The sequence below is a fragment of the Zea mays genome, chromosome 6 (assembly GCF_902167145.1).
Source record: "Zea mays cultivar B73 chromosome 6, Zm-B73-REFERENCE-NAM-5.0, whole genome shotgun sequence".
Taxonomy (NCBI): Eukaryota; Viridiplantae; Streptophyta; class Magnoliopsida; order Poales; family Poaceae; genus Zea; species Zea mays.
In genome coordinates this window covers 9,910,644-9,933,123 of record NC_050101.1, presented here as the reverse complement: position 1 = coordinate 9,933,123, position 22,480 = coordinate 9,910,644, and the positions used below count along the sequence as shown (strand labels likewise).

Sequence of the window (22,480 nt, the reverse complement as noted above, 5' to 3'; positions counted from 1 at the left end):
CATCGACACCAATGTGTTTAGTAAGTTCATGCTTCACTGGATCATGAGATATCTGTATAGCACTCATATTATCACATAACAGAGGTGTAGGAGTGTCACAAGAGACACCAAGATCATTCAGGAGCCAGCGCAACCAAATAATTTCAGCAGTGGTAGTAGCAAGAGCCCGGAGCTCGGCTTCAGCACTAGAACGAGATATGGCCGCTTGCTTCTTGGATTTCCAGGCAATAGGTGAGGATCCAAGAAGAATACAGTAACCTGTAGTAGAAGAACGGTCAACAGTATCACTTGCCCATGTGGCATCGGAATTTGCATGAAGCTGAAGTGGGCTATCAGAGGCATAGAGTAAACATCTTGATCTTGTCCCGCGTAAGTATCTAAGCACACGAAGCAAATGACCATAATGAACTGAGGTCGGTGTGGATACAAATTGGCTCAAAATATGAACAGCATGAGCAATATCAGGTCTGATGATGGTGAGATAAACAAGGCTACCCACAATATGGCGATATCGAGTTGGGTCTGCTAGTGGTGTACCATCCTTCGGACGAAGTTGTAAATGAATATCCATTGGTGTCGCAACTGTGCGTGTATCAGTAAGTCCAGAGCGATCAAGTAGATCTTGTATATATTTGGACTGAGATAGATAAAATCCTTTTGGAGTCTGTTGAACTTCAATACCCAAGAAATAGCTAAGAGGACCCAAATCAGACATCTGAAATTCCTTACTAAGGTGCTCCTTGACATGAGAAATATGGTCTGAGTTGTCACCTGTAATCAGCATATCATCCACATATAATAGAAGTAAAGTGCGGCCTTTTGGAGAGACATGAACAAACAATGCAGGATCATGTTCACTCGAAGAAAAACCAGCAGCTGTGATGACAGAGATGAATCTCTGAAACCAAGCACGAGGAGCTTGTTTCAGACCATACAATGCGCGACGAAGACGACAAACATGTCCCTGAGGGGGTATTAACACCCGGAGGGGGATGCATATAAACTTCTTCATGTAGATCACCATTGAGAAAAGCATTCTTGACATCCATCTGGGAGATAGTCCAAGAAGATGAGGCTGCAACTGCAATCAAGGTTCGTACAGTGGTCATATGGGCAACTGGTGCAAAAGTCTCATCATAGTCAAGTCCTTGAGTCTGTTGGAAACCACGAGCCACAAGACGAGCTTTATACCTCTCAATAGAACCATCTGATTTTGTCTTAACTTTGAAGACCCATTTACAAGTGATAGGAACAACATGCGAGGGTAAAGGAACTATATCCCATGTGCCAGTGCGTTCAAGAGCAGCTAATTCATCAATCATAGCAAGCTGCCACTCAAGAATCCCAGAAGCCTCCTGATAAGTAGTTGGTTCAACAATTGCCACACTAGCTCGTGGAAAACCATAGCGATCTGGAGGTTCAATGGTACCACGGTCACGAAGACGATATCCCTGATTAAAAACATCATTAGACTCAGTATTGTTAGCACAAGAATCAGGTACAAGATCAGTATCAGGACCAGCCGTAGGAATAGAGCAGGAACGACGAATGTAGGTTTGGGTGATAGGTGGTTTGGAAGAGTAAGATGATGTGGAGATGGAAGGTGGTGTTATGGGAATAAGAACATCAGGTGTGGTTGTGAAAGATGATGGTTCAGATGAAAAATCAGGAACAGAAGGGAGACACATGAAAGAAGTGGATTCTGTGGGATAATATGAGGGGTGAGTGGACTTGTTGTAAAAAAGGGCGATTTTCATTGAAACTCACATCTCTAGAAATTCGAATACGACGAGTAGATGGATCATAACAACGATAGCCTTTGTGTTCAGGACTGTATCCAAGAAAGACACACTCAACAGATTGAGCAGTCAATTTAGTCCGTTCACGTGGTGGTAACAGGACATAACATAGAAAGCCAAACACACGAAGATGATCATATCGTGGAGATGTCCAAAAAAGAATTTCACCCGGTGTTTTGCCAGAAAGTTTTGAGGATGGTTGTCTATTAATGAGATACACGACAGTGGAAACAGCTTCACTGCAGAAATGTGAAGGAACAAAAGAAGATATCAAAAGAGTACGAGCACTCTCAATAATATGACGGTGTTTGCGTTCAGCAACACCATTTTGGGCATGAGCACCAGGGCAAGAAAGTCGAGCTAAAGTGCCCTCTAAGGACAATATCTGGCGAAAATTATCAGATAAAAATTCACCACCAGAATCAGAACGAAAAATTTTAATAGTGGCAGAAAACTGGGTGTGAATCATGCGAGAAAAAGACTTGTAAATAGAAGGCAATTCTGAGCGGCGTTTCATAAAGTAAATCCAAGTATAACGAGAATGATCATCAATAAAAATGACATAATATTTATGACCACCTTTGGAAACAAAAGGAGCTGGACCCCAAACATCAGAGTGAATAAGATCAAAAGGTTTTGCAGAATGAGAATCACTAGTAAAGTATGGAAGTTGTACTTGTTTGCCAAGATGACAACCTTTACAATGAAAACTAGACTCAACATGTGTAGGACCTAAACATCCTGACTTTATTAGAGTAGACAGACGAGACCCACATAAGTGACCAAGACGATGATGCCACTGGGCAAACGACAGTGTGGGACCGGAAGCGGCAAGCACACGAGCTGTAGAGGCATGATGGGAAGGGAGACGCAATGTGTCCAAGATGTAAAGGCGAGGCGAAGATTTACGGCGACGGCCAGTCCCAATCACATCCCCTGTGAGTCGATCCTGTACAAAACAAGATGAGTCATCAAATCCAACAAAGCAATTGTGATCGGTAATTTGACCAACTGATAAAAGATCCATGGATAATTCAGGTACAAAGAAAATATTTGGGACAGTAAAGTTTGAATTGGAAAGAGAACCCTTGTGGGTGACATGACATAATGTACCATCAACAGTCTGAACAGAAGTACCCTCGATGACAGGTGCAGTAGAAGCCAGGCGTGACTGATCAGATGTCACATGAAATGAAGCTCCAGAGTCAAGAACCCCAGTAGATGACAAAGCACCAGCAGATGAAGTAGCAGCAACAGCAACTGAGCCTCTAGGAGATGGTCCTGTACCACGACCACGAGTAGCACGACGGACACGAAAATCAGCCAGCTTCTCTGGATACTTAGTAAAGCAGTTCTCAGACCGATGAGTGGTCTTCTTACAATGCTCACAAGGCTGAAAGGAAGTGCTCCTGGACTTCTGAGCAGTAGCCAATACACTGTGCGAACTCACAGCAGTAATAGAAGACATGGACTTAAGGCGAGTCTCTTCAGCAAGTAATTCAGACAACGCCTGAGCCATGGTGAGAGTATCAGAAGTGTGTAGTAACCTTGCACGAAGAGAATCAAATTCAGGTCGAACGCCCATAACAAATCTGTAGGTAAAGAACTTCTCAATGAACTTATGGGCTGGGCAAGGCACATCTGTACAAGCAGGCACCATGGAGGTCAAAGCACTCATAAGACGATCAAAAGCTGAATAGTAATCATCAATGGACATATCATGTTGCTCAATGACATGAGTTTGCTGCATAAGAGTATGTAAAAGAGCCCCACTGTCCTGAACAAACCGATCCTTCAGATGAGACCAGATAGCCCTAGCAGTGGTGAATTTGGACAGACTCATAATCATAAGTTGGTTTAGTACTATTGACCATTGCAGCCATTACTTTGCCATCATTGATTTGCCAAGTCTTGATTGCAGCTGCGTTGCTTCTATCAGCTGCTAAAACTGGTGAATCTTCAGTTAAATGGAATAGTAAACCATGACCTCTTAATGCAGTTTGAACACAGAAAGCCCACTCTGGGTAATTCTGCCCATCAAGCACAATATTGACAACAATAGCATTGGACGTCATATTGAAGAGCAGGAAAAGGACAAAAGAATAACGGATCTGAGAAAGACTGTCTTGATGGTACCAAAAACCCCTGTTTGCAGGTGATGAACAGTGGATATGCCGCCGCAACCGAGACGACGGCGCGAGCAGGAGATCTGATGCGCAGCAGATCTGGGCGCGAAGAAGTGGGCGCAGATGGCTGCCCGGACAGCGAGAGCTCGCAGACGTGGCAGACGTCGCGGACGACGACGGAGAAGAAGTCAGCGACGTCCCTGGGGACGGCGCAGCGAACACGCAGACAGCTGCGCGCGGTCCCTGACGAGGCAGAGGACCCCTGGCGACGTCTCTGGGGAGCCAAAAGACGACGCAGCGGATGCGCAGACAGCTGCGCGCAGACAGCCGCGACACCGGCGGCGTCCCTGGCGAGGCAGAGGATCCTCCCTGGCGAGTCTGACGCGCGGATGGCGCGCAGACGGCGGCGAACGCTGACGGCGGGGCGGACGGCGGCGCAGATCCGGCGGACGACCGCGGACGGCGCGCAGACGGCGGCGGACGAGGCGGACGGCGGCGCGCAGATCCGGCGGACGACCCAGCGGATGGCCGAGGACGGCGCGCAGACGGCGGCGGACGAGGCGGACTGAGGCGGCGGACGCGCAGACGGACGGGGAAGGGGAGGGCCGCGACGGCGGATGCCGTGCGGACGGGGCAGGGGAGGGCCGTGACGGCGGCCGGGCAGGGAGGCCGCGACGACGGCCGGGCAGGGAGGCCGTGACGGCGGCAGGAAAAAAACACTAATCTAAACCTCCTCTATACCATGTTACTAACCTGAGAATTGATGGTTATTACCCAGTCCCTAAGGACTATTATATACATATAGATAGTGGGCCAGGCCTAATGGGCCTTAACACAAAACAAAACACCAAAAGGTTTTCAAGTCGATAAGTCGAGTCGATAAGGTACCAACTTGGTGACCAGTCGATAAGTCAGTCGACTAGTCGTCGACTTGCCAATATAGTGGTTGTTTTGCCTATATAATGGCTTCATATAGACAATATAACATTTATATATGAAGAAAGGGCATGTTTTACCTCATTTGAAGTCTGAAACTGAACGAAACAGAAATAAACAGCAAGGCTTACCTCATTTGAAGCCTCAAACTGAACCAAATCAGCCACATAAGTGATAAATCATAAACTCATAAGTCATAACAGCCATATATAGACATATAGTTCAAATTGGAAATCAAATAGCAACAAAATATAGTTCAAACTTGAAAGGAAATAAGCTCCATTAGATAGCTAAGCTGCAGCTAGATAGATATCTCCCAAATCAAGATCATCCATTGCATTTTCTTAACCACCAGCACCAGCTTGAATTGGACTGCTATGTGGGGATTCACCAAAGTCATCCACTTTTTCATCATCATTAGGCATGTACTCTTCATCATCTTGTTCATTGCCCTCGTTGCCTTGTTGTTCCTCTTCCATAACTCTCTCCTCCTGTGTAGCAGCAGCTTGACAATGCCTTGGATAAACAGACTCATATCAGGCTCTTCTTGGGAAGTTGCGACCTTGAAGTGAACTAGAAGCACCGATTGCATCATCCACATGAGCCCATGCAAGATCATCCCCTTCTCTAACTGTTTCATTTTGATTGTCCACCCACTCATTGTACCATTGAAAATCCTCTAAAATTAAAGGCATTGACAGACTCCAAGAAAAATGTGCCAGCTGGACTATTGACAAGGAAATTGATCAAGTGTCGACCCCTCCTATCTGTCCAACCATCAGACATAAGTGTGCAACCAAATTCAGTCCAAGCCAACTCATGAGTCTTTTTTATCTCATCTACACTCTTCTTTGCCTTCTCAAGCAATGGCACCCTAACATCATGATATGAAGGTTTCACATACCCAGGAGCCAGGACCATATTGCCCAACCGCCTCAAGCATGATCTCAAAAGTCATTGAGTTGATGACATTAAGTGGTAAGCCGCACTCATAAATAAAATCAGCAACATACATATCTGTTCTTTCCTTCGCCTCCTTGCTCTTTCGTTGCAATGTAGTTTGAGTGTTGCCCTTGCAATGCCTCTCACGAACCACATCTTCATGTGCTTTGCGAAGCATGGATGCAATTGACTTAGAAGACTTCAACGCGCGTTAATTGTTTTGGCTTGCTTCAGCTAAGAGCCTTCACTTTTGGGTTGTTCCGGAACTGGGCTGAACAACTGAATGGGATGCTCTACTTTCCCCTTCTCCAAATACCTCAACTTCATCGTCTTTATCACCCTCTTTATCATCATCCAACTCAATCGGCTTCTGTCTAGCATTCTTCTTTAAATAATCACTCATCTCTTTGCTGATTGCCGATGTTGTCTTCGGGCACTTATCAACATCACCATGAACACCAACAAGGTGCTGCTTCAACCTTCTAACACCCGCATGAACAATTTTGCCACAAAGGATGCACTTCACCACATCTTTTTTGTTCAAATCCGGCCAATAACAATAGTTCCATGCTGGATCCTTCGATTTTGCCTTTCTCTTAGGATGTTTAGCTGGATCGTATGGCTGCTGGCTTCCTGACTCCCATTATGGTCGATCTGCAGATGCATCTTCCATCTCCCTAGAGCTTGTTGTGAGGGTGGCACAGTTTGTTGTGAGGGCGTGCAGAGGGGTGGCGCAGGTTGCTGTGTGGGCAGGAGAGGGGGAGCAGGACTCACCAGAGCTTGCTGTGAGGGCGTGCAGAGGAGGGGCGGGCGGCGGCCAGAGGGGTTGGAGGCGGCTAGAGGTGAGCGGCGTGTAGAGGAGGGGTTGGATGCGGCCAGAGGTGTAGGTAGGGTTTATGTTGTATAATGGGCCTTTGGGCTGCTTGGACCGAACCGGGACACAAGTCGGTCGACTTGCCAGACCAAGTCGACGACTAGTCAACTGAGAATTTCCAGTCGTTTCCAAGTCGCCCGACTTGCCAGAAAAGTCGAGCCGACCTCACCAGTCGAGATCCCATGGCCGACCCGACGACTAGTCGCCGACACCAACGTAACAAAAAGGATAGATAGTTAGATTACAACATATCCTATTTGTAAACTTCCATCCATTAAGAGCACAAATCTCCATTGCCACTGTCTCTAACCGTCGACAAGCGGCCTTTATTTTGTCTCCTTCGTCTTCACTTTTCTGCATCATGGCCCAAAATCTGAGCCAATGTGTTCCCCTGAAGAGCACCTATAAAGAAGTTAGCATTGGGGGTGTTACCAAAAACTAAATCATTCCTACTTATCCAGATACCTTGGTACAGATACGAAACACCTGTAATAATAAGCTTTCTAGTTTTTGAGTCAACGCCCAGCAGCCAATTCCCGAAAACATGGCGGATTGACTGAGGTGTTCTCAATCTCAGATCAAAACACACCAGTACAAAAGCCGCCACAAAAGGTTGGCAAAGTGGCATTTGAAAAATAAATGTTGAATCGTTTCATCTCTATCACGAAACACACATTTTTATTGCCCTGCCAATTCCGTCTTTCTTTCTTGAACACGCAGGGGAGCTGCCTATCATTATATCAAAAGGAGAAAGAAGCAAGGTCCAACGGGGTACAAGTGACGCCTTACGGCGGTCTAAATGTAACAAACATAAACTTTTTTTTCTCGAAAAATGCAGGAAAACTGCGCCTCAATATATTAAGAAGAAAGAAATAAAGGTCAAAGAGACCTGATACAAAGGTCTCCTTAGGGAGGCCAAAAACATAGAAAACTGAAAAAATCCATCAAACTCACCACAGGGAGGATATTTGGCTTATTTGTTTTTCAAGAAAAATGGGAGGTAAGAGCAGGATTTGGGCCTTTCAGGATTTGGGTCACTTGAATTAGTTGAGGAACACTTAGAATTTACCTATGAGACAAATTTTAAATTTATTTTTTTGTTCATCGTCAGAGGTGAAATTGTTTTGAACTCTTCATTTGCATTTGTAGGCTCTTCTCAGACTTAACCAGATGATTACAGATTCTCTTGATCCGAGTAATGGTAGTGGTATTTGGGAAGATCCTGGAATCTTGAGATTAAACCATGATGATGTTCGTACCAGAAGATACGCACCATACTTTCTCTCGAATGACACATCATTGCCCTTTAGGTTCAAGGTGTACCGAGGTGCTGTTAATTCAGATGATATTGGCAGTTTCTCTGTAATAGATGAAAACTCTGTGCCGGCGGGGTATGCTGTCCCAATTTACGTCGAAGAAACTCCTGATGAATTTTTCTTCCAACACAGAGAAGCACGATCATCAGACCATCTCATCGAGAAACGAATGAGTGCTCTATCACACTACATGATCTCCATTGAGTTTGATGGAACATCAGGCCCTTCAAAACCAATGTCAATGGACCTTGTGGGCATTTACTTCTTTGAAGTAAATTTCTCTTCAAGTAAAAAGCCAATTCTCGGCGAAGAAAGTTTAGGAGCATTTTCGTCTAATGCAAAAGGCAACGATGGGTTAATTGTGCCTGTGGTGCTCGATGTTTCCTTACAGAACTACAGCAAGCGTATACGAGTTTATTCGACGGTAATGACTAATGCCCATTTCAATAGTCACTTACTACACCATTGGATGCATACACAGATTAATGCCCTCCTCTTCTAGGTAATACTATACAATGCAACATCAATGCCCCTCGAGTTGAGGTTTGATATACCATTTGGTCTTGCATCAAAGGTACATAATCTTCGACCTTGTAACCGTTTCAAAATTCAGATGAACTTACTATTAGGAAGTCAGTAGTTGCATTTTTATGCCTTCATTTTTTTCACCGCTATATAAGGTAAACAGTTTGATGAGGACATGACACCTCGGATATGACCAAGTTCACCTTAAAATCAATGGTCATATCTATAGGTGTCATGTCCTCATCATAATTTCCACCAAAAGAACCAGATATGGGATTTCTCAAGAAACTTCACTCTGCAGGTAATTGGGCCCATTCCTCCAAACAAAGAGATTCCACTGCCGGTTCATTTGTCTGAAGCTGGCCAGATTAGGTGGCACCCTGTCGGCAGAACATACTTGTGGAGTGAAACCCGCTCCTTGTCAAGTTTGCTTTCACGTGAAAACAGGGTTGGGTTCATGAAATCATCTGTTTGTTATCCTTCTCACCCTAGTAATGACCCATTTCGTTGTTGTGTATCTGTTGAAGAATACAATGTCCCTTCATCTGTTAGTACCAAGAAAAAACAGTTGTGCAGTGAAAGATTGAACACACAAGTTTCTGGAAGTTCTACTCCAAATACTTTTAAGCAAAATTTGACAAGGACACATTTTATACGGCATGTCAAGCTTAATACCCCGCTTCTCATAAAGAACTATCTGCCTGTTTACATTTCCTTGGCAATAGATAATGGTGGGTCTGCGCGGGTAATTTCGCTAAAGGAGGTAAGCTTATGGTGCCATGCATATATCTTACCTCAGCTGGTTTGTTTTTTCATTTTAAATTTTTGACTGAATCATATTCACAGGTAGGGTCTGCCTCTATTTTGTTTGTTGATCCCTCCAATGATCTTGGAATTACAATTGATATTCAAGATTATAGGTCCTTGAACATAAAGTTTCCCCGGGCTGAATCATTCTCAACTACAGCCAAGTTAAATGGCTTCAAATTCTCCATAACTGAGTCAATTACTTTCTACTCAAATTTGTCTAATTGTATGTACTTTGGGATTTTTTTTTATTTTTTAAATAAACTTAAGCCCACTGTAATAAAGTTCTGATGCTATTTTGTTCTGCAGTTCCTCTTAATGTTATGCTGGAAAAATCAATGGATGCTCGTTCTGGCGCAAGAGAGTTGTATCTTTCTGTTCCATTCTTGTTGTACAATTGCACAGATCTATTGCTTACTGTCACTGAAAGCAGCTCTGAGAGGAGTGGGCCTACTCTTGTGATTCCCCCTAGTTTTGAATTGGATGGATATGCAAGACATATGCTTGAAAAGGGTGGTCTTTCTCTTGTCAATCCTTCTGTACAGTAAGTGTCTTTCTGTCCTTCAGAAATTCACCTTCTTTTCTGTTTCTATATATGTTCTAACACTTTTGTGTTTGTATTTCTCATGCAGATGCTTTACAGGCAAAATGCCCCAGATATATTTGATGGATGGACACTGCTCTTCTTCAGATATAAGTTGTACACGTAACAGTGAGTCTGTAAAGAAAGATTTGGACAACAGTGTTAAAGCTTATATGTTTGCTCCTGATGGGCACACTCCAGCAACTGAACTTTCAGTTAAGTTGAATGCTTCTCCGCCTAATAATGGAACTGAAACAACTCGGCGAAATTGGTCAAATCCCTTCCTCCTTGTCCCTGCCAGTGGTTCAACAAATGTTACTATTCCTCAGTCATCTACTTCTGGTGCCTTCTTAGTTGCAGTGGCATCTATACCTGTTTCAACAGAACTTTTTGGCAGGACAAGGGCTATTGCTTTCAGGCCAAGGTAATTGAAAGGTTTCCATTTTCATCTACTGTTATGACAGGCATAACTTATAAGCGAAGGGCTAAGCAGCCTCTAGGCCGGCCCACTAAGTAGCCCGATATTGGAGATCCAGAAGAAATAGATTAGTTCATATGAATAAGATAGAGTTTGTTAGAATAAAGATAGGGATTACAGTTAGAGTTTGTTCAAAAAAAGGCGTGTCAATGGACGAGATATAAGTCCTGAGTCTGTAACCCGGAAATCTTAAGCAAGATCAAACTAAAGAAAGGGATTGTGACTTGCCTCAACTGTGTTCCTCTGTTCCTTGCTGTGCGTGAACCTTCGCTAGGCGTCAGCACGGCGTCCGCACGACCTCATTCCTCTAGACCCCGTACAGAGATAATCCACTCCTACAACCTTCGTAGTAGAAGCAGTCATACCATCTACCAACTGTTTTTTTTTCTCGTAAACGCAGGAGAACTGCATGTAATTATACTAAGAAGAAAAATAGAGAGGTCCTAGCGGACCAGTACCACAATAGAGGCCTCCTTACGGCGGCCACCAACAAGCGTACATGAACCCGTCCATGACTAACTACAAATAAAAAAAGAAAGAACGACCAAAACAGAACCAAACAAACCAGCCACTAGCTAGAAATCTTGCAAACCAGGGATAGGGCTAGTTAACAGGGATAACTTCCTTGCTCCAGCTAACACCCACAATTCTCTTCCTGTTCTGCAGATTCAAGGGCAGCTTCCATACTAGGCCTTTTTTGTCAAAAATACACCCATTGTGGTGCTTTGACAAGGTCACACCCCAAGTATGATTAATGATTTCAAGCCTTCCTGCGCCACACCATGGACCTGGTTACAGATCTCATGCCACCAGTCCATGAAAGCTACATCGCCTGGCTGAGGGGCCATGTTTTGGATATTCACTTGAGATAGCAATTTAAACCATAATTCCCTAGCAAAGACACACCCATTCAATAAATGATTTAAAGTTTCTTGAGCCTGATCACGATCACACAAGGGGCATCTTTCAGGATGGTCCAAGCCCCTATTTGCAGCTTGTCAGCTGTCCAAACTGACGTGGCCGCGCGGGGCGCAGGCAGGGTCAACGTGGCCGCGTGTGGCGCAGGCAGGCGTGCAAGTGGGGGCGTCGAAGCCACAGGTGACGAGCGTGGCATCGTTGGGGCCGCGCGAGAGGGCGGTGAAGCAGCGCGAGGTGCGGGTAACGGTGCGAGGCGAGGTGCCGGGGAGGGATGGGTACTCGGATCAGACTCAAGGAGGGGGTCGAGATCGGTGGGTGGGGAGGAGCTAGCAAGGGGATACACATCTTCGTCGAAGACGACATGACAAGAGATGATGATGCGATGGGAGGTGAGGTCAAGATAGCGGTACCCCTTGTGGTCCGGAGAGTAGCCAAGGAAGAGGCAGCGAGTGGAGCGTGGAGACAGCTTATGAAGGGCAGTAGCGGAGGTGTTGGGATAGCAGGCACAGCCGAACACACAAAGGTGGTCGTAGGAGGGGGTTGTGCCGTAAAGGGCGAAGTAGGGGGTGGGGTGGTTCACCGCCTTTGATGGGAGGCGGTTGAGGAGGTGGGTAGCTGTGTGTAGGGCCTCTGCCCAGTAGCTAGCAGGAGAGACGCCTGGAAGAGGAGGCAGCGGACCATGTTGGTGGTAGTGCCAATCATGCGCTCTGCCCGGTTGTTCTGGGCGGAGGTGTAGGGGCACGAGTGACGCAACTGGAGAGGAAGAACGACCGAGAGGCGTGGTTGTCGAACTCTCGGCCGTTGTCACACTGGGGCCGCCAAAGCAGGCTTCTATTGCTACGCAACAATAGAGCAGGCGCGCCGCCCACAAAATGTTTGAATGATCGGGTAAAGAGCGAGCTTCTTATATGGGATCCGACACATCTTGCAGAGCGAAGCAACGTTCCATTCTTTTCGGCGGCATCCTTCCGCATTGGCGGCGAGTGGAGTGCCACAATCCCATTCATCATTTTTGATCTACATAACCCAAAGCCCGTAGCACTGGCGACGTCTCCGGCATAAATGCAAGGAGGATGTATAGCTGATATAGGATCTTGTGGAATAGGATTTGATTATGCAAGCGGTTCGGTACGAACGAAGAAATTTCGAACAAAAGGATCGGAACTCGCTGATAGGAAAGGAGAGAAAAACAAAGCAATGCCAAGAGCTTCGTCAATCAGTGCACGGACCGGGCAACGAAACTGGGTGGAGACTCAGGCGAAGAAGTGGGTGAGGGTGGTGAACGTGTCGAACTTCAGCCGAAGGGGGAAAGTCCAAAGAAAATGGGAGTCGTTGTCCAGAATGAGCAGGTAGTATTTGTAGCCAGAGAGGCTGAGGACAGGAGAAGTCCAGAGATCGCAGTGGACAAGATCAAAGGCCTGAACAGCCCTGGACGTGGAAGTGGAAAAAGGAAGACGAGAGTGACGGTCGAGCTGACAAGCATGACAGAGGCGCTCAGGAGAGCCTCGAGTATAGGATATGTCGGAGTGGCTGGAAAGCTGGGACATTACGTCAAGTCCAGGGTGCCCGAGGCGACGGTGCCAAATGGCGGAGGAGGTGGTGGCAGTAGCAAGAGCATGTGATGTGGTGGTAGTAGTAGGTGCAGGAGATGAGGCTACTTTGGTGGGGGGAGTGGAGGGCAAGTGAAGAGAATAGAGGGGGCCAGAGCTGTCACAGCGAGCGATTACAGCATGTGTGGGAAGGTGGCGTATGGTGAGTCCCCAGGGATCGAACTCCATAGAAAGTGGTTGTCACTAGTGAAGCGACGAACCGAGAGGAGGGGATGAGTCAAACCGGCAGCAACAAGGACGTCGTTAAGGCAGAATGGTCCTGGAAGAAATGGGGCACCTACTGAGGTGACCGGGAGGGTGGAACCGTTGCCTACGACGATGGAGGAAGGATGTGAGGGGTGTGGTGGATGGGAGTGCAATAACGAACTAGTTGTGGGAGTAGTGTGGAACGAGGCTCCGGAGTCGACCACCCAATCGGTGAGAGAGGGAGACAGTGGGGAGACCGCAGGGTGCGCGGAGAGAGCCAGAGGAGGAGCTCTGACGTGGTTACTAGGAGGGTAGGGAGACAACGGGGGCTCGATTGCCAGGTAGGTGATCACTGTACGAGGGAAGACATGGGGTCCAGACACGTGACGGCCGACCTGGGGGTGGATTTCGATACAGTCACGAAGGACAGAGCTCATGACGCGATCGAAGGCCACGAGGGTGCCCTGGATAAGCTGGCCATCGTGGAGGAGGACACGCACGGTGAGCCCGTCGAGAGGGGGTGAAGCCATGAGAGAGTGGATGGCGAAAAGGACAAGGATGTCGGCTGGTAGCAGGCGCGGTCGATGGCAGGGGCGTTGGCCGCGGTCTCCGGCGTGAGGATGCGGCACGTGGACAACACCCGAGCAGTGACGATGATCGCCGCTGGGCAATGATGCCGACGGAGGCCTAGATCGGCGACGGGCGCGGCCAGCGACTGAGGCCGACGCAGTCCGACGGCGCGCCGCGGGATGGAGGCGCGCCGCAGGGCAAGGTGCAGACGGGTCGGAGCAGGGGCGCCTGGGAGGAGGCTGGGCGCGATGCTGCTACTGACGCAAGGTGGAGCAGGGCACGACCGCGGTGGCTGGGCGGCGGCCGGTGGGGCTGCAGCGGCGGCTGGCGGGCGCCGGCGGCTGCGGGAAGGTGTTGGCCGCCGGAGGCGGCGTGACTTCGAGGAGCTGGCCAGCGGCTTGAGGAGAAGGAGAGAAGGTCGGAAGCCACCACGGCTGGGCGCACCCTAGGGAAGTCGCGCGACCATGAGGAGACCGACGGCCATGGCGTGGTCCTGGTGCTTGGCGGCTGGTGAAGCTGGCGAAGTGGCTGCGTGCCGGGGAGCTGGCCAAAGAGGCGCTGGCCGGCGGCTGCGCGGCTGCTAGGAGGCAGCGGCGCCTGGGGCTGCGCGCCGGGGAGCTGGCTGAGGAGGCGCTGGTCAGCGGCAGCGCGGCGGCTGGGAGAAGAGGGAAGAGAAAACAAATCACAGTGCCTCTGGTACCAAGTTGGAAGGAAACCCTAACCCTAACAGGGAGCTGGGTGATATATATATGGTCTGAGTTAGGTGGGCCGAGCCCATTACAGTAGTGGCAGACAGTAAATGTACTCAACAATAATCAAAGCTATCGATAAGATTAGAAAGGCTTTTCTTTGGAAAGGTTGGAAGGAGGTCAATGGAGGTAGCTGTTTGGTGGCATGGGATATAGTAACAAGACCCCGGTGTGTAGGGGGTCTTGGAGTGCCAAATCTTCGGTTGATGGGCTGGGCGTTGCAACTCAGATGGCTTTGGTTCCACAAAACAGACCCTTCTAAGCCATGGTACGATTTAGAGTTTAATGTCCAGAAGCATGTCCACGACTTTTTTGCCATCTTTGTTGTGACCTTGGTGGGCAACAGGCAGAACACAATTTTTTTTGGAAAGATCGTTGGCTTAATGGGGAGACCATTGCTGATTTGGCACCAGAGGTGGCTGTTGCGGTTGCGCCTAAGGTGGCTGGCTCTAGAACAGTGGCTCAATGTCTTTCTAACCGAAGCTGGGTTGCAGATATCAAGCCAGTGTTGTCCATCAATGGCATTCATCAGTACCTTATTCTTTGGGATTTATTGGAGAATCTGGTTCTCACCGAGGAAGCTGATAAACATATCTGGAGGCATACTGCTAGTGGGACCTTCTCTTCCAAATCATGCTATCGGGCCTTTTTCTAGGGGTCTCTTGTTTTTGAACCCTGGAAAAGACTTTGGAAGTCTTGGCTCCTCAGAAATGCAAATTCTTCCTTTGGCTTGCAATTAGAAATAAGTGTTGGACTGCTGATAATCTGGAGAAGAGAGGGTTGCAGTACCCAAGCAGCTGCCCTTGTGTGACCAAGAAAGGGAGACGATACAACACATCCTCGCTACCTGTGTTTTTGCCCGGTATTTCTGGTTTCTTATCTTTGACTCTCTTGGGATGAATCACCTCGCTCCTAGGGCTGATGAGCGGTCCTTTGAGGACTGGTGGAGGAAGGCCAGCAAGAGTACAAGGAAGGATAAGAGAAAAGGGATCAATTGTGTCATTATTTTAGGGTTTTAGGGTTTAGGGTTATTCTCAAGTGGTCCTTTGAGGACTTTACAGTAGCTGCTAACCGGAACACAAAGTTATCCTCCATGTCAGGCTGCAAATTATAATCTGATATAAAGTCCCAAAGGTGAAGAAATTCTATAATCACATTTACTGAGCTCCTTGGATGTCTAGCACCCAAAGCTTCTCTTCTACAGCCTCCCTGACAGTCCTCTTGCCAACCCTTCTTCTAGAGACAGCTTGGAACAGATGGAGAGCCAGATCAGCAATCTTCTTGCCGCCCAACCATTTATCCTTCCAAAACAGCGTGCTATTGCCATTGCCAATCTCAATCTTTAAGGTCATCTCAAAGAACAATCTGCCAATCTGGATGGGCAGAGCATACGAAGGCCGGTTAGATTCAGTTTTCTGTAACCAAATCCATCTCATTCTCAAGGCCTAACACAACTCAGGAATACTGAGAATACCCAGCCCTCCTAATTTAATGGGTCTGCAAACTCGTCCCCAAGCCACCTTGCAATGGCCTCTCTTAGCATCTTTCCTATCACGCCAAAGAAAACCCCTTCTGATTTATCAATGTCTTGTAGCGTCTGTCGAGGAAGATCGATAGCCATTACAATATAGATAAGCATGTTGGAATATGAGCCCATGACCCTAAACAGGGTTGGGAGTAGTATTAATAGACTCAGTAAACGGGCCAGGCCCATTACAGTGAGGGTGAGACGGTAATTACAAGGGGAACACCCCAAACCCTAGACGGGTAGTCTAACACCCCCCCCCCCCCCCCCCGCAGTCACAACTCTATCCTGTACAGATGTTGAGACTGGATCGAAAGTCTAAAAAGACATTCGACGGTAACCCCTTGGTGAAGATGTCGGCGAACTGCAGCGTGGTGGGGACGCTGAGAACCTGAACGTCACCGGCAGCGACACGCTCGCGGACGAAGTGCAGGTCGATCTCTACGTGCTTCGTGCGCTGATGCTGCACGGGGTTGGTGGAGAGGTAGACCGCACTGACGTTGTCGCAGTGGACGAGAGTGGCGCGCTGGAGGGGACTGTGCACGGGGTTGGTGAAGAGGTAGACCGCACTGACGTTGTCGCAGTGGACGAGAGTGGCGCGCTGGAGGGGACTGTGGAGCTCGTGGAGGGGCTGGCGCAGCCAGGAGGCCTCTGCCACACCGTTGGCCACGACACGGTACTCGGCCTCAGCGCTAGAGCGAGAGACGACGGGCTGCCGCTTGGCGGCCTAGGAACACGGCATAACCGGAGGTGGACCGGCGCGTGTCGGGACAGCCAACCCAGTCAGCGTCGGTGTAGACCACGAGCTCCGACGTCGGGGATGGGCGGAGTAGGAGGCCGTAGTCGAGGGAGCCGCGGAGGTAGCGCAAAATCCGCTTGAGCGCAGTGAGATGGGGCTCCCGCGGAGTGTGCATATGCAGGCACACCTGCTGGACGGCGTAAGCGATGTCGGGCCTGGAGAACGTGAGGTACTGGAGCACGCCGGTGAGGCTCCGGTATGACGTCGCGTCGGCGACCGGAGGCCCGTCGTCCTCAGAGAGCTTCGCCTGAGTGTCGACAGGCGTGGAGCAGGGCTTGCAGTCAGACATGCCAGCCCGCTCCAGGATGTCGATGGCGTACTGGCGCTGGTGGAGGAAGAGACCCTGAGGCCGGCGCTCGGCGGTGATGCCGAGGAAGTGGTGTAGGGGCCCTAGGTCCTTCATCGCGAACTCCCGCTGAAGGGCGACGATCGTGCGGTGTAGAAGGTCGGCGGTGGATGCTGTGAGCACAATGTCGTCGACGTAGAGCAGAAGGTAGACGATGTCGTCGCCGCGCCGGTAGATGAACAGGGACGTGTCCGACTTGGCCTCGACGAAGCAGATGGAGGCCAGGTAGGAGGCGAAGCGACTGTACCATGCCCGTGGCGCCTGCTTAAGGCCGTACAGGGACCGATTCAGCCGGCAAACCAGATCCGGACGGTCAGCGTCGACGAAGCCGGTGGGCTGGCTGCAGTAGACAGTCTCCGTCAGAGTGCCATGGAGGAAGGCATTCTTGACGTCGAGCTGATGGATCGCCCAGTCGCGGGAGAGGGCGAGGGAGAGGACGGCGCGAACTGTCACACCCGGATTTCAGGGGCACTAAGACCCGGGCGCGAACATAATCACCAGGTGTGCTGGGACCAAGTCTCACACATATGATGAAGCATGGCACAGGATCAAATGTCACATCTTTACTACATAACAGGAGTTCTATACAAAATAAATAAATAATTACATTATAAGGAGACAACGGTCCAGCAACCCAAAGTTGACTGGGAGACGATGACCTAGACCTCTCACGAACACATCACAGCATCCTCCATGCGCCTCATCCTGCGGTACCTGTTCTTGACCTGTGGGGGGTGTGAGACAGCAAGAGTGAGCTCACATACGTTCATCGCTCAACAAGTTGTGGGGAATAATGTGCATGAACTCGCCAAAGATGGGAGCTCACGTGAAGTGTAAGGCTTACCAAAGAGGATGGTTAGAGCTGAGCATTGTTTTTAAAGTTGGTCAAAATTTTATTAGCAGTTACTAAGTACAAGTAAATACCAACCCAATAAAATAGTAGAACAAAAGTAACAACATCACCTGCGATGCAATGCATATGACAAATTGAATTTAGTTCCATAATTTAATCATGTGAGGGTCCGAGCTGCTCATGACCGTGAGTACGGCTAGTATACCAGTTTTACACTCTGCAGAGGTTGCGCAACTTTACCCACAAGTCATGTTACCCATCTGCCAAGGGATCGCGACTTCCCATACACCTCTACCGAGGAGGCGAGGCAGGGTAACACTACGAGGCCTTTACAAAGTTCCACTAGCTTCAGAAAACCCGCTACAGTTTATAGGAAGCTCCAATGCAGGGTTCTTGCCTGACCGCCATCGCAGCAAAATCAACCAAGGACCTCCCTACACTGACCACTCCCCTACTGCCCTTGCCCCTTTCGGGTAAGGTAGTCCTCCACTAGCTTTCCTAATTAATCAGCTAAGGGCGTCCATAAACCCTTGTGGTAGCACTGTTTTCCCGGGTGGTCGCTCTATGTTCCAATTAACATAATGATCTTATCATGAACAGTGATAATAAATAGATAATAAAAGTATAATCGTGAACAATGTATCTTCATACCCAAAACCACATAAAGCACTAGCAAGTACTACCCAAAAAGTTCAGTGGTAAACAAAGTATAAAGATAGACAAACTAGGGTAACCTATTGGGTCCCATCAAAATTAACCTATGCAGATCATTATGATTAATCAGAACATGAATGGGTAAAAAGAAATGATCAAGGGCACAACTTGCCTGGGACTTGAGATTCCAGGTACCAACTTGCTCTTCAGATGACACGTGACCTCGCTCTAGTCGTAGCAATACAAACAAACATTACACCAAACATAAGAATAAACTGTGTAATAATAATATACGCGCTACGAGATCGTGGGAACAAGAAACACTAAATTCGGAGTTACGGTTATGAAGTTATGATTTTCCGAAGAACCACGTGGTTAAATATATCATAGACTAAGTGCAATATTTTAACCTTTATCTCATGACAAAACAAAGTTACCAGATAATAATAGATATTATTGTGAGACTAATGCAACTAGAATGGATTAAAACAGAGTTACGATTATTGAGTTATGAATTTCTAAAATTATTTAGCACTTAGAATAGATTAATTCAATTGAGCAATTTTAATTCAAGTTTCATGGTTAAACAAAGGTACTAGGTGATAAACAATATTAATACAAAATTATAGAGACTGGAATGCGTCAATTCGGAGTTAGAATGAATTAAATACGGATTAAACAAGTTTATGGATTTATTTTTATACTAAAAACATATTTCTTTATTAATTTCTGAATATCCTAAGTGTTCTTGGACCGAGGATACTAATATCAGAGAACGTAGGGTTAAATTTATAAAACTCTACCAGACTTAGACTACTCCCGCGAGGACGGCGGGTTGAATCTGGAAAACTAGAGGATCTCTTTTGCATAATCGCACATCCGAAAGGGTATCTTGTGTTTTGAGCCGTTGGATGCAATTCCGAGGGCCACGATTAGATCCACTTAAGTCCGAACCGGTATGCTCTATCAATCGTTGGATCAAAAACCGTTGGCCCAGATTTTAATGTACTGCGATCAGTTTAATACGTGCGATCTCGATCCAACGGCCAAAGGGATTTCTTCCCAACCAGCTGGACAACCACGGCGGCGCTAGTCTTCTTCACCAGGCTTCCACACACGCTACACCGTGGTGGCGGCCAGGGCGCATAAGGCCGAGCCCCACTCCCCCGAGCGGCGCCCAGTGCTTTCGTGCTCCAACCCGAATCCCGATTGCTACTACACATAGAGGAGGGTATTGAGATCTCGGCAGAGGTATTCTTACCGAGGACGACGCATCCAGGAGATCCCCCGCAGCAGATTTGACGACGGTGAGCAATCACCGCTTCCCCGGTGCTCCACCAGGCCCACTAATGCCCATCGGAGCTTCGTCGTGTCCTCACAGACCCATCACGACTGAAACCCCGAACGCAGAGTGATGGAGACGGGGATGAATGGCCGCTGCGACTGCGAGTGCAGGGTGAGTGTGGGGTGCGCGCAGATCAGCGGAGGGACAGGGACTGAGCAAACATGGAGCCGCCCGGCGACGTGGAGAAGAAGGTCCCGCCAGAGGAGGTTAGTGGGATGGGTTAATTGCTGCGCTGCACCAAGACTCCGCGCCATGGTCAACCGCGGGCAAATCGAGACGACCACGGCGGTGGCCACCTCCGTCGCGCTGTCCCATGGCGAGATGGGCACAGGCCCGCATAGACGGCGGTGTGCTGACCAGCGGCGCCCCGGCGTCCAGTCTTATAGCCCTGAGGTAGGCCGGAATCTTCTCTCTGTGTGCACTCGATGGAACCGGCGTGGCACAAGGTGGATAGCAGGAAGGGCGCGCAGCTCTGTACTTATATCCGACGGTGGAGTCCGATCCCGAGGGTTCCGGCTGGTTCGCAACCACCAAATCATCAGCAGGTCCGTGTGATCCACAGCGCCATGGTCGGAGTTCGTTACGCGGCGAGGAAAAGCAATTCGAGGAAGACACGGCTGAGCGACTGAACCACGGGAGCAAGAGTTCGAGCTAGAACCTGAGAACGATGCGCACGGCGTTTGGCCAAGCAGCTAAGTAATTTGCATGTTGATGTCAGCAATCGTTTCATGCTGCCACATATCACGGCAAGAGGATTAAAAAAATAATAAAAAGGCAATAACAATCGTATGGTTGTGGTTGGCTAGAAAAGAAATTTGGTCCAATCGTATTGTTTTTCTTCTCTTTATTAGTTTTAAGCTTTTCATTCTAGTTGAGATTTAATCTCATATTTGAGCTTTCAAACCAAATTTAAATACACAAACAAAACTCCAGCATACCTATAAAGTAGTTTTTTTTTACTAATTTATTTACTCAAAAAAAACATAACCATGAAATCTTTATTAGGCAACACGTTAGTTTAAATCTTTAGAGATTAGAGATTTTTTTTTGAATTTAACAAAAGGAATAATTTAACTTAAATAAGAATCTTAAATTTTCCGTATCTATTTAAATAAAAAAAATCTTCCAAATCCTGAAATTGAGATTTTGGGGTGTTACACGAACAGTGGCGAACTTGACGACGGGGCTGAAGGTCTCGTCGTAGTCCACTCCGGGGCGCTGGGTGAAGCCCCGAAGGACCCAACGGGCCTTGTAGCGGTCGAGGGAGCCGTTGGTGCCTGGTGCCTGGTGGACGCGGCACCAGGTCCCAGGTGTGGTTGGCCGAGAGGGCCGCGTACTCCTCCTCCATAGCACGACGCCAATGCCGGTGACCACGTTGGTGCCTGGTGGACGCGGCACCAGGTCCCAGGTGTGGTTGGCCGAGAGGGCCGCGTACTCCTCCATAGCATGACACCAATGTGGGTCGGCGAGGGCAGTGCGAACGGAGGAGGGCACCGGGGAAGCGTCGGGTGGAGTGCTGGACGTAGCAGCTGCCAGGATCAGTCGGTCGACGGGGCGGAGAACGCCAGCGGCGCGCCGAGTCACCATCGGGTGGACGTGCACGGGGTCGCGGTGGATGGCGACCGGGTGGTATACGGACGACTCGGAGCGAACCGCCGGGACGTCGAGAGCGGCGTGTATGGCCGGCTCGCGGCGGTGACAGACGACGGTGGGGTCGGCGAAGCGGGCCGCGCTCGTCGACGGGCCCGAGTCGGGGGGCGCCGAGGTAGTGGCGTGGCCGCGGCGATGGTAGACGAGTGCGGGGTTGGCGAAGCGAGCCGGGGTCGACGGGGCCGCGCATGGCGCAGGCGTGGTCGGCGGAGGCAGGATCGACGAGGCCGCGCGTGGTGTAGGCTTGATCGACGTGGCCGCGCGTGGCGTAGGCGTGGTCGACGGGGCCGCGCATGGCGCATGCGGGGTCGACGGGGCCGCGCGTGGCGCGGAAGAGGTCGTGCGTGGTGGCGTCGTGGCCACACGAGGAGCAGGTAACGGCAAGACGAGGCGCCGGGGGTGGGAGGGGAATCGGATCAGACTCGAGGAGGGAGTCAAGATCGGTGGGTGGGGTGGGGCCAGCAAGGGGAAACACATCTTCGTCGAAGACGACGTGACGAGAGATGATGCGGTGGGAGGTGAGGTCCAGGCACCGGTACCCCTTGTGGTCAGGAGAGTAGCCAAGGAATAGGCAGCGGGTGGAGCGAGGAGAAAGCTTATGAGGGGCGGTAGCGGAAGTGTTAGGGTAGCAGGCACAGCCGAACACGCGAAGGTGGTCATAGGAAGGGGTTGTGCCGTATAGGGCGAAGTGAGGGGTAGGGTGGCGCACCGCCTTCGAGGGAAGGCGGTTGAGGAGGTGGGTGGCAGTGTGCAGGGCCTCTGCCCAGTAGCTGGCAGGGAGAGACGCCTGGAAGAGAAGGCACAGAGCATATTGGTGGTGGTGCGGATCATGCGTTCGGCGCGACCGTTCTGTGCAGAGGTGTAGGGGCACGAGAGACGCAACTGGACG

The 22,480-nt window shown here is 49.2% G+C and overlaps 1 protein-coding gene across 3 annotated transcripts in view; it reads left to right on the top strand.

Annotated features, from left to right (window-relative positions):
- Positions 1–22,480, top strand: part of LOC100384121 (uncharacterized) — an 86,413-nt gene that overhangs the window by 46,670 nt on the left and 17,263 nt on the right. For all 3 annotated transcript variants that reach the window (XM_008649944.4, XM_008649943.4, XM_008649945.4), the window contains 6 exons: positions 7,827–8,417; positions 8,496–8,567; positions 8,820–9,281; positions 9,365–9,551; positions 9,635–9,869; positions 9,958–10,332. In XM_008649944.4, the coding sequence (XP_008648166.1) occupies positions 7,827–8,417; positions 8,496–8,567; positions 8,820–9,281; positions 9,365–9,551; positions 9,635–9,869; positions 9,958–10,332 (1,922 nt within the window). The remainder of the gene's footprint in view (positions 1–7,826; positions 8,418–8,495; positions 8,568–8,819; positions 9,282–9,364; positions 9,552–9,634; positions 9,870–9,957; positions 10,333–22,480) is intronic.